General features: G+C 39.4%; 1 protein-coding gene across 1 annotated transcript in view; it reads left to right on the forward strand.

The window, feature by feature from the left end:
• Mekk1 (mitogen-activated protein kinase kinase kinase 4) overlaps positions 1-16,802 on the forward strand; it is a 1,037,736-nt gene that overhangs the window by 384,037 nt on the left and 636,897 nt on the right. Inside the window, exon 14 of the mRNA XM_071674802.1 lies at positions 13,018-13,226. Coding sequence (XP_071530903.1) covers positions 13,018-13,226 — 209 coding nt within the window. The remainder of the gene's footprint in view (positions 1-13,017; positions 13,227-16,802) is intronic.

Below are 16,802 nucleotides of genomic sequence, written 5' to 3' on the forward strand. Positions count from 1 at the left end.
CATGTGTAGTGCACTGAAACCACATCCCCCTATCGTGAACCAGGCTTCACAGGGCTTTCCATGGTTTTCCCTGCTGTTTCTTATGCCCTAGTTTAGTTTGGTGACAATGCATTCCCCCTGTAAGCCATAACGCTCCAATTCAATGTATCCTTTGCACACTTTTCATCTCTCTGCATGTTCAGGCTCTGAGCATTCAAGATCTTTTTCACTCCATCCTTTCATTTCCAATAGGGTCTTCATGTTCTCCTCCACTTCCGACATGCATATCTTCTGTCAGCCTCTCCCTTGCTCTTTCTTTCCATATGTCCGAACCATTTCAGCTTACCCATTTCACCTCTCTCAACAGTACTCTTCTCATTACTACACCTCTCTTGTACCCTGTTATTGCTTACTCAATTAACCCTCCTCACGGCACATAATGTTGTCAAACATTTCATTTCCAACATGCTCACCCTCCTCTACATATTCTCATCTGTAGCCATCCTTCACATCCATAAAACACTGTTGGACTAGTTTATCTTCAGGCATACCCATGTTTGCCCTCCCAGATATTAACCTCTATTTCCACACATCCTCACTACTTCTGGAACCTTCATCCCCTTGCCCACCCTATGACTCGCTTCTGCTTCCATGGTTCCACTTGCTGCTCTGTCCACTACTAGGTATCTGAAATACCCCAATTTCTTCATGGTTTCTCCATTCAAACCCACACCTGAACTAACCTGTTTCTCTGTACTTATAGACCTAATATTCATGCTTTTACTTACTTTTATTGTCACCTTTCCCCTTTTACACATTACCCCAGGCTTAGACACCAGCTTCTGCAGTTTTCCACTTAATTCTGCCACTAGCACTGTGTCATCAGCAGACAGCAACTGTCTCACTTCTCAGACCGTCACTACCTTCAGAATGCATATGTACCTATCTCTGTCCAAGATCTTTACATTTACTTCCCTCACCACTTGTATTAAACAGTCATGATGAAATCACACGCCCTTGTTGCAGACCATCCTTTACCTGGAACCACACATCCTCCCCTCTACCTACTAACATACATGCCTCACTCTCCTGATAAAAACTTATTATTGCTTCTAATAGCTTCCTCCCACACCATATATTTGTAAACCCTTCCAGAAAATATCTCTGTCAATCTTAACATATGCTTTCTGCAGATACGTAAATGCCACAAACAGACCTTTCAGATCCACAATTCCTTTACTGCTTTTGAAACCACAGTGTACCTCCTCATTCTGATGCTTTGTGCATGCCACCACCCTCTCGTTCACTTTTATGTTTGTAATTCAAATGCACATTTTTGACCCCCTTGCCTTTACACTGTGGCACTGTGATTCATTCTGGTAATCCTCATGACCAATACACAAGTTGAAAATCCTAATTATTCAGTTGACAGTCACCCCTTTCTTCAAAAGTTCAATTGCAGTATCATCCACTGTAGCTGCCTTGCCATATTTCATCAGATGCAAAGCTTTCACCACCTTTCTCTTTACAAACCACCAGCCAAGACTCTCCTACTTTGCTTACCTCCTTGACCCAGACACCCTACACCTACTACCCAGTCATCAAGTAAATTCACCAGTCCTTCAAAATGATCATTCTGTCTCCTTTTCATCTCATCACTGCCTATTACCACTTCCTCTTTGCCCCTTTCACCAATGTTCCTCTTTGTTCTCTTGTATTTCTTACACTATAAACCTCTTTCTAAACTTACTTTAACTTACTCTTTTAATTTTGGTACCATCTTTGTTGCTCTCCTTTAGACCATCTGTACTTGCTCCTTGTGCTTCTTTAGGTGCTGTGTCCGTACTTGAGAAGCATATTATAGTTTTGGCTTTGTATTTGATGTGAACAACTTTGCTAGTATATCCTTAATCTTGAACTTGAATACAGTTCTAATAATTTCTTTCAGATAGTTGGTTTCCTTAACTATTTTCTTAAGGTCACACTCTGGCGACAAGTTAGGGATGGTGTCGACTCCAAGTCTCTACCCCAAACAGACCCCTGCAGCTTATTTCCTGTTAGATAAGATTCATATTGAGGCCTTCTTTCACTGTTACTCTTCCTTGTTACACTATATTTGCTTGGGTTGAACTTCATCAAGCATGTATCAGACTAACTTTGAAGTATGTCGAGGTCTCTTTGTAACTTGAAAAAAACTCAGTCTTTTCACTCCCCTCATAACCCCTTGCATCATTTGCAAACATATCTAGGTAGGAGTCCATATTTTCAGGCAAGTCGTTTACATAAATCAAGGAGAGTAATGGTCCCAAAACAGAACCTTGTGACACTTCATTGGTGACCTCATCCCATTTTCAGAAGGTTCCTCCGACATGCATCCTTTGTTTCCCTCTGCTAAGACAATCTTCAGTCCATCAAAGGAGTCTCTACCTAATTTTTGTCCAGTGATCCAGTTCCTAATTAGCCTCCCATGTAGAACTCTGTCGAATACTTTTTGGCAGTCCAGGTACATACAGTCCACCTAGCCTTCTCTATTATCGTAAACCAAGTTTACTTTCATAGAAATCTAGGAGGTTCATTATGCATGAAATTCTTTATCTGAAATCATGTTGTTTCTCCCTTAAGAAATTTCTCCTTTGTAGTTTAATCACCTATTTTTGATTACCTATTTATACTTTATGGAGAGAGAGTTTTACCATCATGGGGCCCTTGTAGTACTTTTTTTTTTACCAGCAAGAAGACTTCTAAATTTTTATTTATCAGCACTGAGTCTCCTTGCTTAGACTATTTCAGCCGTTCACTACCCTTACGCAAATTTAGTGTTTCTGTATATCTTTCTTAACCATCAATTTTCTCAGCTTCTGATTATGGCTTCTGATAACCTTAGTACTTCATCTTGTGAAGAACTGTTTACTGTTAACATTAATAAGTTGATATAGGCTTGACAACTGTTATCAGGTCACCTCTCTCTCTTATCTCCTCTAAGGTGGACAGATGTTTGGCTTTCAGCCTTTCATGGTAACCCAGGCCTCTTAATTCCAGTACTGTTTTCTATAGACATTTCAATCATATTTTTGTTTTTCATCAGGTGTAGTGACCAGACTTGAGAGGCATAATGAAGTTTTGATCTTTGTTGTGAATCACATACTATGCTAAACATTTCCTTGTCCATATATTTGAAGGTAATTTTTAACTCCTTAGCTCCAGCTAAAGTATTTAAACATTTCTACTGAAGCATGGCAGGTCAGTATTATTTGGAAAAGCTCAAGACAACTTTATATGGATTGCCTCTCCAACCATTACTTAAATTCAAAGGCACATTTTTTTCAGGAAGAAGAGATACCTTATGTCACTAGCACCTCTCATTAGCATAAGAAAGAAAATCCTGCTATGGAGTTAATCATATAACACAGAGAGAGAAAGTACAGCCCTGTCTCTCCTAAGCAAGGCCAGCTCCAGCATTCTGGTGGCTCTAAGCAAATTTTCGTAGGCACACTACACATTGTGACTAAGCCAAAAGGGTTATGATTGTGTCATCTGGTTAATCAACACTGGTGATCTTAAGCTAATTTTGAACTCTTCTCTGCTGCAGCCACTGTCATTGGCTGAGTGACACAAAGAGAGCTCTTTAGTTGGTAATAATAAAACAGAAGTTTTTCCTAAAGTTTATTGCACAAACCAAAGATGGAACCACAAGTGTGGCTCACTTCTATGCCAGGGAGATATGGGTGTTGGTTTCCAGTCAGTCAGACTCATTCCGATTTCTACCCACTCAGTACCCTTGACCACAGCATCTTTGCTATCTGCTTCTTCACCAGTTCATTTGCTGTACATGAGCATCTGCCAGACTATGTAAACCTGTACATTTAAGGCACTTATGCAAAAGATATACATATTAGCAGAAGCAGAATCCTAAAATAATAGAAGTCTTATAAGGATGTTGCATTGATAATTGTTGTTTTTTACTTAACTAAATCACTGAAATGTAAATAGCATTGTGTAATGTAAGAATATATTTTCTTATCCATACAACATTTCCTCTCTTCTTGAACAACTTCTTTCACATTATGATTTGGTTTATAAAGTGAGATAACCAGCATAACAGTGAATATCAAATACCTTCAAAACTTATGTTGCTTGCATTTATTTGAAGCATAACCATCAATTATGTCATCACATGACAGCTGCTGTCCCGGCTCGTGGATGTTGCTGATTATTGCAAGCTCACTCAGGTGATCTTGAGCCACTGATGATCTCAGGTATGTTTAGATGAGCTTCAGTTTTGAGAAGCTCCTCTCCCTTGCAGCCACTGTCATTGGGAGAGTGACAGCAATCCTCAATGCAACCAAGAGGTTTGGCGACAGTTCTTTAAGCTGTTTCTCTTGAATGTAAGAAAGTACTGCCAGTGCTGTCATGTTCTTTTGACTTTCTTGTTAGTTGCTTTTCATCAATATCTTGTTTACCAGCAGAGCACTTTAGTGACTTAGTTGACATGGTTTGTTCACTGTTACTTCAAGCCTCTCTTTAACCTGTTTCATTGTTGTGACTCCATCCTCTTGAGATGCAGAGGCAGAATCTGCATCCACATTGAAATTTCTTGCCTCTACCCTCTTCAGTGCATCACCAAAGAGCTCATCACGTACTTCACAGGCATAATGTCTCTTGGTGTTTCTGAGCCTTTGCTGATAAGAGTGCTACTGTGAAACCACTTTTCCTTTAGATTGTCATGGATGTTTTAGTATGTTTTAACAAGTCAGCTGCCATATCTAGTGACAATGGGGAGGATTGTAGGTAGTTGTGTGATTGATGTTGGTTTGGGTGTCATACTAGACCTCTGAGCATTTGAGGAAATGGTACAATCCAACCACCTCTGCCGAAGCCTAAGCTTCTACATTAGCAGCAGCATCAGTAGATATGCGTATTGCCTCCAACAATGTCTTTCATGCTTCATCTGCGAGAAATCTTATAGCCTCTGTGTTTGCACCTTGCTTTCCCATCTTTTTTCACTCTAGGACTTCAAAGGCACATAAAGATTTTTTTTCAAAATGGCTCAATGTTGTGTTGCCGCTGAGAAAAAGGTGAAGGGGTTTTGGACATACCCAGAGTAACCATAGGCATCAAGTCAGGATTTTGTTACTCCACATGGAGCATACACAACTTGATTTTTCTGCAGAAGTCTTACTAGGATGCCTTGGTTTTTACCTTTCATGTTTGAATCATTATAGTAGGATTGTCCTCTGCAGTCATTGCACAGAATTTTCATCCCTTTAAGCAACTCTAAAATGACTTTCGATATATTGGGACCAGTTTTTTCATGGAATCCTGAGAAGGAAGTGGAATTTCACCATTGTATTTAATCTGTTTATGGTAAGGAAGTAAATGCAAGGATTTTTGAGAGAGGAATGAGTGTGTGGTATGTTAGGAGTTGGAAGTCTGGGAGGTGAGTCAGTTGCTGTTTGCAGATGACATGGCTATGGTGGCAGACTTGAGTGAGAAACTGCTGAAGTTGATGTCTGAGTTTGGAGGATTGTGTGAAAGGAGGAAGTTGATAGTTAATTTGAGTAAAGGTTAGGTAATGAGATTTTGCAGGGGAGAGAAATGCTTCAGGTTGAGTGTGAGTTTGGATGGAGAGAATCTGGAGGAAGTGGAATGGTTAAACTGTCTGGGAGTGGACTTGGCAGCAGATGGAATTAAGGAAGCTGAAGTGAATGAAGCACAGGCTGGGTGAGGGGGCAAAGGTTCTAGGTGCATTGAGGAGTGTAGGGAAAGACAAATCATTGTCAGTGAAGGCAAAGATGCAGTTTGGATTAGACTCATGGGCCATAGATGGAAAAGTACTGAAGAAGATATGATGGAAATGAAGTGCATGAAGACAATATCTGGTGTGAGGATGTGGAGATTGTGTAAGAAATAACATTTTTAGAGAGTTGTTATTGTAAGAAAAGTATGTTTAAAAGAGCTGAATAGGGTATACTGAAATGGTTTAGATATATGGTGAGGATGAGTAAGGAAAGATTGAATAAGAGGATATAGGCATTAGAAGTGGTAGGAACAAGGAGATGAGGGAAACTTAGAACGATGTGAGATGATGGATTGAAAGATGCTTTGAGTTATTGAGACCTAAACATGCAGGAGCATGTGAGTTGTGCATGAGATAGATCAAATTGGAGTGATGTGGTGTACAGGGGGTGATGTGCTATCATTGGCCTAACCAGGGCATGGGAAACCTTAAAAAGGTCTGTTGGATAGGTTGAAGATATTGGTCATCTGGTTTTAGTGCATTATATTTGACAGCTGGAGAGTGCTTGTGAGAAAATAAATGCCCTCTCTTCATCTATTCTTGGCACTACCACACTGACTTAGGAAACAGCAAACAAGCATAGAGAAAATAATGTTAGCATAATGAATAGTCAATTAAACATCCTCATGGAATACTTCTTAAAATATGTTGGTCATATTGATCAGATATACCAAACTATGTTTAGTCAATATGATGATTTCTTATAACAGTATATTGCAAAGTATGTATGTGTGACAATGCTATTGCAAGAATTTGCATCACTTTTTGGTGAAAAATGATACTTCATTTAAAACATTTGATTTCTAGGTTCTCTCTCTTATTACATAATATTACATGACTCTGAGTATGCAGATAGGGAAGTAGATAGTAGCTGTATAGCTAGCTATTATTCTAACAAGCTTGTTCTTAAAACTAAGAAGAGTGCAGCGATTAGTAAAAAGTACTCTAAATTTGATAGCTCTCTAATTAGCCATCCTCTTTCTAGTCATCTGTGAGGCTTTAAATATTTAGTGAATGCTGATTAGTCAGCTAACAACTGAAAGGGATAATGGCTTTGCTAGCCAGCTAGCTAGCTTGCAAACTTATATAATGTCTGGGAAGTTTTCACTGTACATAGTTTTCATAACAGAATATGGTACCTCTGGTGAGTCAATGTGAATGAAAGATTGCCTGCCAAATATTCATGAATTTCTCCGGAGAGTTAATATCGATCTCCATTTTCCTTTCCTTCTTTTTTTACCCCTGAAGGACAACCTCTTTTTGGATGCCATGAGGAGTCATGCTGAGTTATTCTCTTATGCTTGAGATATACTTGCAATAATCACTTATATAGGTCACACTTTACCTTTAATATGCATGGACCTAACAGATAATCTGCCAAAACTGTAATAATGGAAAATTGAGTTGACAACTGTTAATGCATAATTTTGTATGCACTATATCCATCAGAAGTTAATGACACTTATCTCAGAAATCTACAAGGAACTTCTCTTATTATGCCTGGCCTATCTGATAAAATACTTACACAGTAGATACATAGTTAGACCATTCATGATTTACCAGTATTGAAAGAAATTAAAAAGAAAAAGATGGACGGGCACCAGGGTACTTGATGTGGGCATTTCAGGGTGTATAATTGATGGGTAGGAGAGGTGAAAAACCAAAGATTATCTTTTGTTTATACTTTGTTGATTTCAGAAATGTAGCATAACTGATTAGACTCTTTTACTACCTTTACATATATTAGGATTGCAATGGGGTGCCCTTGAGATCTTGGGCCCTTAAGTGATCATTTAGTGCGCTTAAAGCAAAAGCTGGCTCTACTCACAGGCATGTTTGCTCAGTGATTTTTGCAACTTGTTGTGCATGCTTGGCCTGGCAAGTATCTCTGGGACACTAATAATAGTGACATTGATTTAATGGATGTTGAACATGATTTTAATCATAATAGGAAAATGTTCTTGATTATGATATATAGGAAATAGGTTAGAATGTTCTAGAATAAGTTGTGGCAGATATAAATGTAGATGCCTCAGATCATTGTGCAGTGAATAATAAAACTATGTGTAAAACTATGAATAATGATTATATCTGAATATTATGAAAATATGACATGATGAATTAGTGATGAATCTGAAAATTATATAAATAAGCCATATGTAAATACCCAATGGTGCAAAATGAAAATTTTACACAATCATTTTCTGTTATTAATTGGGTGCCTTGTTATAAAGATTGCCCAAAAGTGTGAAATATGTCACAGCTCTAAAATGAAAACAAATACATGGGTGAGTAATAGTCAGTGTGTGCTGAGGTGATGACATGATCAGTCTTGTTAGGGCAAAAACAGCGGTGAGCATGCAGACTTTAAATGCTTGTACAGCACCAACTAAAGTAAGTTTGCGTGATTTTTTTGTTTTCTGAACTTTCTGTATTTCCCATTAAGATATTTTAAATCTTTTGATGAGCTCCCACACTGAGGCATCCCTGAACTTTCAGGGCATCATAGTGTAAGGGTTGATATTTAATGGCAGACAGTATACATTTATTACAGATCTCAAGATTTTGAAGCTTTAGTGACTCAGGTAAAATGTTTTCCCCCTAGATCATTTTTCACACATCAAGTCCTATAGCTTATTTTTTGCTAATTGTGATAGTATTTTTGCTGAGCCATCTTTCACTATTTTCTATCCTCATTACCTTACACTCTTGTACTAGATCTCATCATCCATTTATTAGACCCACTTTGAAGCTTGTCCAGATCATCCTGTAAGGTGATGCACTTATTTTCATTCCTTTTTTCCTCATTACCTTTGCATCATCTGTAGACATGTTTAGGTATGAGCCTAGCTGTTCTATCTATCTATCTATCTACTTCTCCACTTATCACTATCATTCACACTCAGTTTCAAGCTGTCATGTATTGCACTGAAACCACAGCTCCCTATCCACATCCAGGCCGCACAAAACTTTCCATGGTTTACCCCATATGCTTCACATGCCCTGATTCAATCCATTGGCAGCACATCGACCATGGTACACCACATCGTTCCAATTCACTCTATTCCTTGCACGCCTTTCACCCTTCTGTATGTTCAGGCTCTGATCACTCTAAATCTTTTTCACTCCATCCTTTCCCCTCCAATTTTGTCTCCCACTTTTCCTTCCCTCTGACACATATATCCTCTTTGTCAATCTTTCTTCACTCATTCTCTCCATGTGACCAAACCACTTCAGTACACCCTCTTCTACTAGTCTCTCATCCACCCACTTTATATTACCACACATCTCTCTTACCCTTTCATTACTTACTCAATCAAACCACCTTACACCACATATTGTCCTCAAACATATCATTTCCAACACATCCACCCTTCTGCGCACATCCCTATCTATAGCCCTTGCCTTGCAACCATATAACATTGTTGGAACCACTATTCCTTTAAACATACCCATTTTTGCTCTCCAAGATAACGTTCTCGCCTTCCACACATTCTTCAGTGCTCGCAGAACCTTTGCTCCCTCCCCTTCCCTGTCACTCACTTCCGCTTCTATGGTTCTATCCGCTGCTAAATCCACTCCCAGATATCTAAGACACTTCACTTCCTCCAGTTTTTCTCCTTTCAAACTTACCTCCCAATTAAACTTGTCCCTCAACCCTACTGAACCTAATAACCTTGCTCTTATCCACATTTACTCCCTGCTTTCTTCTTTCACACATTTTACCAAACTCAGTCACCGACTTCTGCAGTTTCTCACCTGAATCAGCCACGAGTGCTGTATCATTAGCGAACAACAACTGACTCACTTCCCAAGCCCTCTCATCCACAACAGACTGCATACTTTCCCTCTCTCCAAAACTTGCATTCATGTCCCTGACCACCCCATCCATAAACAAATTAAATAACCATGGAGACATCACACACCTCTGCTGCAAACCGACATTCACTGGGAACCAGTCACTTTCCTGTATTCCTACTCGTACACATGCCTTACATCCTTGGTAAAAACTTTCACTGCTTCTAGCAACTTACCTCCCACACCATATAATCTTGCTACCTTCCACAGAGCATCTCTATCAACCCTACCATATTCCCTCTCCAGATCCATGAATGCTACATATAAATCCAACTGTTTTTCTAAGTATTTCTCACATACATTCTTCAAAGCAAACACCTAATCCACACATCCTCTACCACTTCTGAAACCACACTGCTCTTCACCCTCTCAATTAATACCCTCCTATATAATTTCCCAGGAATATTCAACAAAGTTATACCTTTGTAATTTGAACACTCACGTTTATCCCCTTTGCCTTTGTACAATGGCCCTATGTATGCATTCTGCCAATCCTCAGGCACTTCACCATGAACCATACATACATTGAATATCCTTACCAACCAGTCAGCGACACAGTCACCCCTTTTTTAATAAATCCCACTGCGGTACCATCCAAACCTGCCACGTTTTTGTCTTTCTTCTTCCCTAAGGCTTTCATTACCTCTTCTCTCTTTACCAAACCATTCTCCCTGACCCCTCTTACTTTGCTCACCACCTTGACCAAAACACCCTATATCTGCCACTCTATCATCAAACACATTCAACAAACTTTCAAAATTCTCACTCCATCTCCTTCTCACTTCACCACTACTTGTTATTACCTCCCCATTAGCCCCCATTGCCGATGTTCCCATTTGTTCTCTAGTCTTGCGCACTTTATTTACCTCCTTCCAAAACATCTTTTTATTCTCCCTAAAATCTATTGGCACTCTCACCCCGACTCTCATTTGCCTTCCTTTTCACCTCTTGCACCTTTCTCTTGACCTCCTGCCTCTTTCTTTTATACATCTCCCAGTCATTTGCACTACTTCCCTGCTAAAATCATCCAAATGCCTTTCTCTTCTCTCACTGACAATCTTAGTTCATCATCCCACCACTCACTACCCTTTCTAATCTGCCCACCTCCTACCTATCTCATGTCACAAGCACCTTTTGTGCAAGCCATCAGTGCTTTCCTGAATACATCCCATTCCTCCCCCATTCCCCTCATGTCATTTGCTCTCACCTTTCGCCATTCTTCACTCAATCTCTCCTGGTACTTCCTCACACAAGTCTCCTTTCCAAGCACACTTATATGTATCCCCAAACTCTTGCTCAGCTCTCCATCCACTCTTACATATGCATTTGCTCCTCTATAGAAGGCTTTCACACCATCCAACAGTTGTTTTCCTATACCATATATCATCAACACATCCCACAAAGCATTCCACTCGATTCTGTCATACACTTTCTCCAGATCCATAAAAGCTCCATACAACTTCCATACAACTACCTTTCACTAAATACTTTTCCATGGTCATCTTTACTACAAAGATCTGATCTACACATACCCTACCTTTCCTAAAAACCCCTCGCTCTTCACTTATTCTGTAAGAAGTTTCTTCCATCACTCTGTTAATTAATATTCTTGCATACACTTCTCTTGGTGCACTTAACAGACTTATTTTCTTATAATAGGTACATACATCCTTAGCACTAAACCTTCTGTTTTCATGCTAAGTTACATATAAGATGCCAAATAGTTAATCAAAGCCTTTTGCTCTTTTCTTACATCATTTCTCATCCATGTATACCTGTTGATCATCTTGTGCTATAAAAAGATGTCTGCAAGCAAGAAATCCCTCTTAGCACAAATATCCACATGATATCTTACATTCTCAATTACTCCAGGCACCCCCCCCTATACCAACTATCTCACCAGTTTCATCATATCCCACTTTTGCATTCATATCACCTAGTATGACCAAGTGTCTCTCATCCTCAAAACAGTGTATACAGCAACAGTCGTAAGACTGAGCACTTTTGCATTCCACTCACAATCTCAGCCCACTTTGAGAATGTGCCTCTAATCTTTGCCCTCCGTATCCTTTCTCATAGGTATTTATCGTTCCAAAAAAGGGGTTTACCCCAATTCTTTCTAGTTGCTTTAGTGCCAAAAGACTTTCTAAGAGTTTAGGAACACACTATCTACTCCCCCATCACTTTGGTCCAAGACTGAGCTCACTCTTTTCTCTGAATCTTTGATTTTTCCCATTTTGGAAATTTTTCCTTTGGAGGTAAATAATTTATTTGCTTTTTAATTATGTATTCTGGAATATTACAAACAACTTTCGAAACAGGCCTTTTGTTTGCCGTAATTTCCAAGTCACCTTTCTTAAAAATAGGCATGACATTTGACTTCCACCACATCTTCCCCACGTCTTTGAAACCACTCCTTCCTCTAGTAACCTATTGAACAGTATTTTAGAGGTCTAGCAAGTGCTTCAGCACACATGTTCTTGTGTACACATGTGCACTTCAGTTCCCAGGGTAGGTATCAGTTTCGAAAGGAATAAAAGTTTTATGAATGTATGTAGAAAAAAAGATCTATTTTCTAAATGCAGCTGCATGTGCATAGTCTTTTAGTGATTGGTCGACCCAACCATGTACTGCATGTCTTTATACAATTTACCTATGATGACGTAGTCATGATATTGAAGATTTGTTGTAAGGAATTCTGAATATTGATCATTATTATAAAGCAGAGCTGTTTACCTTTTACTCGTATGAAGGGAATGGAATTATTTTAGATGGGAACAGAATGAATATTACTTCAGTGGATTGTTGTACCTTCTCATGTTAGGCAAAGGAAAACTGAGTGAGTATTCAGGAAATGAAATGATATGGAGAAATACAAATCATCAGTGTTATAGGAATATTTTCCCCTGCAATTATGTTGCAGATTATCAGAAAGCCTTTGTGTAGAGCTTGGGAAAAAGTAATTTTATTTGATATTATCATGCTTCTGTAATAGTGATTCCATAAGTAATTTTTGGATGATGTGCCACTTTTCTACCAGTTCCAATTAATCTGTTGAAACTGATTTCATATGACTGAATAGATATCAGATATGAAAGCTTTTGATTGATTTTTTTTGAATGTGTGTCAGAAGCTGATTTATTTTTAGAAATTAGACTTATGTAATGGAATTTTTTTGTTTAGAGTAAAATTTTCTAGAAAACCATTATCCTCTACTTTTGATATAAAGATTATTTAATGTAAAATAATTTGATTTATAAACTATCCAATGGAAAAATGAATATTTTTGGTACAGATTGATATTGTGATGCACTGGTTATATCTAAACTAAGTACCCATTTAGATTTTGAGTTTTTTGTACAGTACATGTATCTTTATTCTAGGTCGCATCAAAGATAAGAGAGAATACATATGGCACTTACTGGATATGCGAGTTGGTGGTATAGGAATGAACCATGAAGAAGATGATGAAGGTGGATATATGATTCTGATGAGATGTGATGAGTATGATAATCTCTCAAAGTTATGGGCTGGTGATGTCATTGAAATTGAACCCACAGCTGACTGCACCATCACACTCTCAAGGGTTTTGGTAGGTTGTAATGTTGATTTACTGTAATAGTTTTATAAGTTTCATAGTTGATTGCTACAGGTATATTTAGCTTCACATAGCAAGTTCTTGTCTATAACAAATGACAGCTAGAGACTGAGTGTGAACAAATGTGGCCTTTTTTTTTTTTGTCGGATTTCCTGGTGCTACCTCGCTGAAGCAGGTGGTAGCGACGTTGTTTCTTATAGAGCGGGGTAGTGCCATGAATGAATTAAAGCTAGCAAGAATGAATATGTACATGTGTATATATGTATGCGTATGTATATGTTATGTATATGTGCATGTGCAGGGTCAAGTCAGTTGGGAGGTAAGTTTGAATAGAGAAAAACTGGAGGAAGTAAAGTGTTTTAGATATCTGGGAGTGGATCTGGCAGTGGATGGAACCATGGAAGCGGAAGTGAATCATAGGGTGGGGGAGGGGGCGAAAATTCTGGGAGCCTTGAAGAATGTTTGGAGGTCGAGAACAATATCTCGGAAAGAAAAAATGAGTATGTTTGAAGGAATAGTGGTTCCAACAATGTTGTTTGGCTGCGAGGTGTGGGCTATGGATAGAGTTGTGCACAAGAGGGTGGATGTGCTGGAAATGAGATGTTTGAGGACAATGAGTGGTGTGAGGTGGTTTGATCGAGTAAGTAACATAAGGGTAAGAGAGATGTGTGGAAATAAAAAGAGTGTGATTGAGAGAGCAGAAGAGGGTGTTTTGAAATGGTTTGGGCACATAGAGAGAATGAGTGAGGAAATATTGACCAAGAGGATATATGTGTCAAAGGTGGAGGGAACGAGGAGAAGTGGGAGACCAAATTGGAGGTGGAAAGATGGAGTGAAAAAGATTTTGAGTGATTGGGGCCTGAACATGCAGGAGGGTGAAAGGCGGGTAAGGAATAGAGTGAATTGGATCGATGTGGTATACCGGGGTCGCAAACGCGGGAGACAGCGACAAAGCAAAATATATATATATATGAATATAATGAGTATATATATATATATATATATATATATATATATATATATATATATATATATACTCCTTGTATTTTTTTTTAACTTTCTAAAATGGGAAACAGAAGAAGGAGTCACGCGGGGAGTGCTCATCCTCCTCGAAGGCTCAGATTGGGGTGCCTAAATGTGTGTGGATGTGGCCAAGATGTGAAAAAAGGAGAGATAGGTGGTATGTTTGAGGAAAGGAACCTGGATGTTTTGGCTCTGAGTGAAACGAAGCTCAAGGGTAAAGGGGAAGAGTGGTTTGGGAATGGCTTGGGAGTAAAGTCAGGGGTTAGTGAGAAGACAAGAGCAAGGGAAGGAGTAGCAATACTCCTGAAACAGGAGTTGTGGGAGTATGTGATAGAATGTAAGAAAGTAAATTCTCGATTAATATGGGTAAAACTGAAAGTTGATGGAGAGAGATGGGTGATTATTGGTGTATATGCACCTGGGCATGAGAAGAAAGATCATGAGAGGCAAGTGTTTTGGGAGCAGCTGAATGAGTGTGTTAGTGGTTTTGATGCACGAGACCGGGTTATAGTGATGGGTGATTTGAATGCAAAGGTGAGTAATGTGGCAGTTGAGGGAGTAATTGGTATACATGGGGTGTTCAGTGTTGTAAATGGAAATGATGAAGACCTTGTAGATTTATGTGCTGAAAAAGGACTGATGATTGGGAATACCTGGTTTAAAAAGCGAGATATACATAAGTATACTTATGTAAGTAGGAGAGATGGCCAGAGAGCGTTATTGGATTACGTGCTAATTGACAGGTGCGCGAAAGAGAGACTTTTGGATGTTAATGTGCTGAGAGGTGCAACTGGAGGGATGTCTGATCATTATCTTGTGGAGGCTAAGGTGAAGATTTGTATGGGTTTTCAGAAAAGAAGAGTGAATGTTGGGGTGAAGAGGGTGGTGAGAGTAAGTGAGCTTGGGAAGGAGACTTGTGTGAGGAAGTACCAGGAGAGACTGAGTACAGAATGGAAAAAGGTCAGAACAATGGAAGTAAGGGGAGTGGGGGAGGAATGGGATGTATTTAGGGAATCAGTGATGGATTGCGCAAAAGATGCTTGTGGCATGAGAAGAGTGGGAGGTGGGTTGATTAGAAAGGGTAGTGAGTGGTGGAATGAAGAAGTAAGAGTATTAGTGAAAGAGAAGAGAGAGGCATTTGGACGATTTTTGCAGGGAAAAAATGAAATTGAGTGGGAGATGTATGAAAGAAAGAGACAGGAGGTCAAGAGAAAGGTGCAAGAGGTGAAAAAAAGGGCAAATGAGAGTTGGGGTGAGAGAGTATCATTAAATTTTAGGGAGAATGAAAAGATGTTCTGGAAGGAGGTAAATAAAGTGCGTAAGACAAGGGAGCAAATGGGAACTTCAGTGAAGGGCGCAAATGGGGAGGTGATAACAAGTAGTGGTGATGTGAGAAGGAGATGGAGTGAGTATTTTGAAGGTTTGTTGAATGTGTTTGATGATAGAGTGGCAGATATAGGGTGTTTTGGTCGGGGTGGTGTGCAAAGTGAGAGGGTTAGGGAAAATGATTTGGTAAGCAGAGAAGAGGTATTAAAAGCTTTGGGGAAGATGAAACCGGCAAGGCAGCAGGTTTGAATGGTATTGCAGTGGAATTTTTTAAAAATGGGGTGACTGGTTGGTAAGGTTATTTAATGTATGTATGATTCATGGTGAGGTGCCTGAGGATTGGCGGAATGCGTGCATAGTGCCATTGTACAAAGGCTAAGGAGATAAGAGTGAGTGCTCAAATTACAGAGGTATAAGTTTGTTGAGTATTCCTGATAAATTATGTGGGAGGGTATTGATTGAGAGGGTGAAGGCGTGTACAGAGCATCAGATTGGGGAAGAGCAGTGTGGTTTCAGAAGTGGTAGAGGATGTGTGGATCAGGTGTTTGCTTTGAAAGATGTATGTGAGAAATACTTAGAAAAGCAAACGGATTTGTTTGTAGCATTTTTGGATCTGGAGAAGGCATATGATAGAGTTGATAGAGATGCTCTGTGGAAGGTATTAAGAATATATGGTGTGGGAGGCAAGTTGTTAGAAGCAGTGAAAAGTTTTTATTGAGGATGTAAGGCATGTGTACGTGTAGAAAGAGAGGAAAGTGATTGGTTCTCAGTGAATGTAGGTTTGCGGCATGGGTGTGTGATGTCTCCATGGTTGTTTAATTTGTTTATGGATGGGGTTGTTAGGGAGGTGAATGCAAGAGTTTTGGAAAGAGGGGCAAGTATGCAGTCTGTTGTGGATGAGAGAGCTTGAGAAGTGAGTCACTTGTTGTTTGCTGATGATACAGCACTGGTGGCTGATTCATGTGAGAAACTGCAGAAGCTGGTGACTGAGTTTGGTAAAGTGTGTGAAAGAAGAAAGTTAAGAGTAAATGTTAATAAGAGCAAGGTTATTAGGTACAGTAGGGTTGAGGGTCAAGTCAATTGGGAGGTAAGTTTGGATGGAGAAAAGCTGGAGGAAGTAAAGTGTTTTAGATATCTGGGAGTGGATCTGGCAGCGGATGGAACCATGGAAGCAGAAGTGAATCATAGGGTGGGGGAGAGGGCGACAATTCTGGGAGCCTT

The sequence above is a fragment of the Panulirus ornatus genome, chromosome 20 (genome assembly GCF_036320965.1).
Source record: "Panulirus ornatus isolate Po-2019 chromosome 20, ASM3632096v1, whole genome shotgun sequence".
Lineage (NCBI taxonomy): Eukaryota > Metazoa > Arthropoda > Malacostraca > Decapoda > Palinuridae > Panulirus > Panulirus ornatus.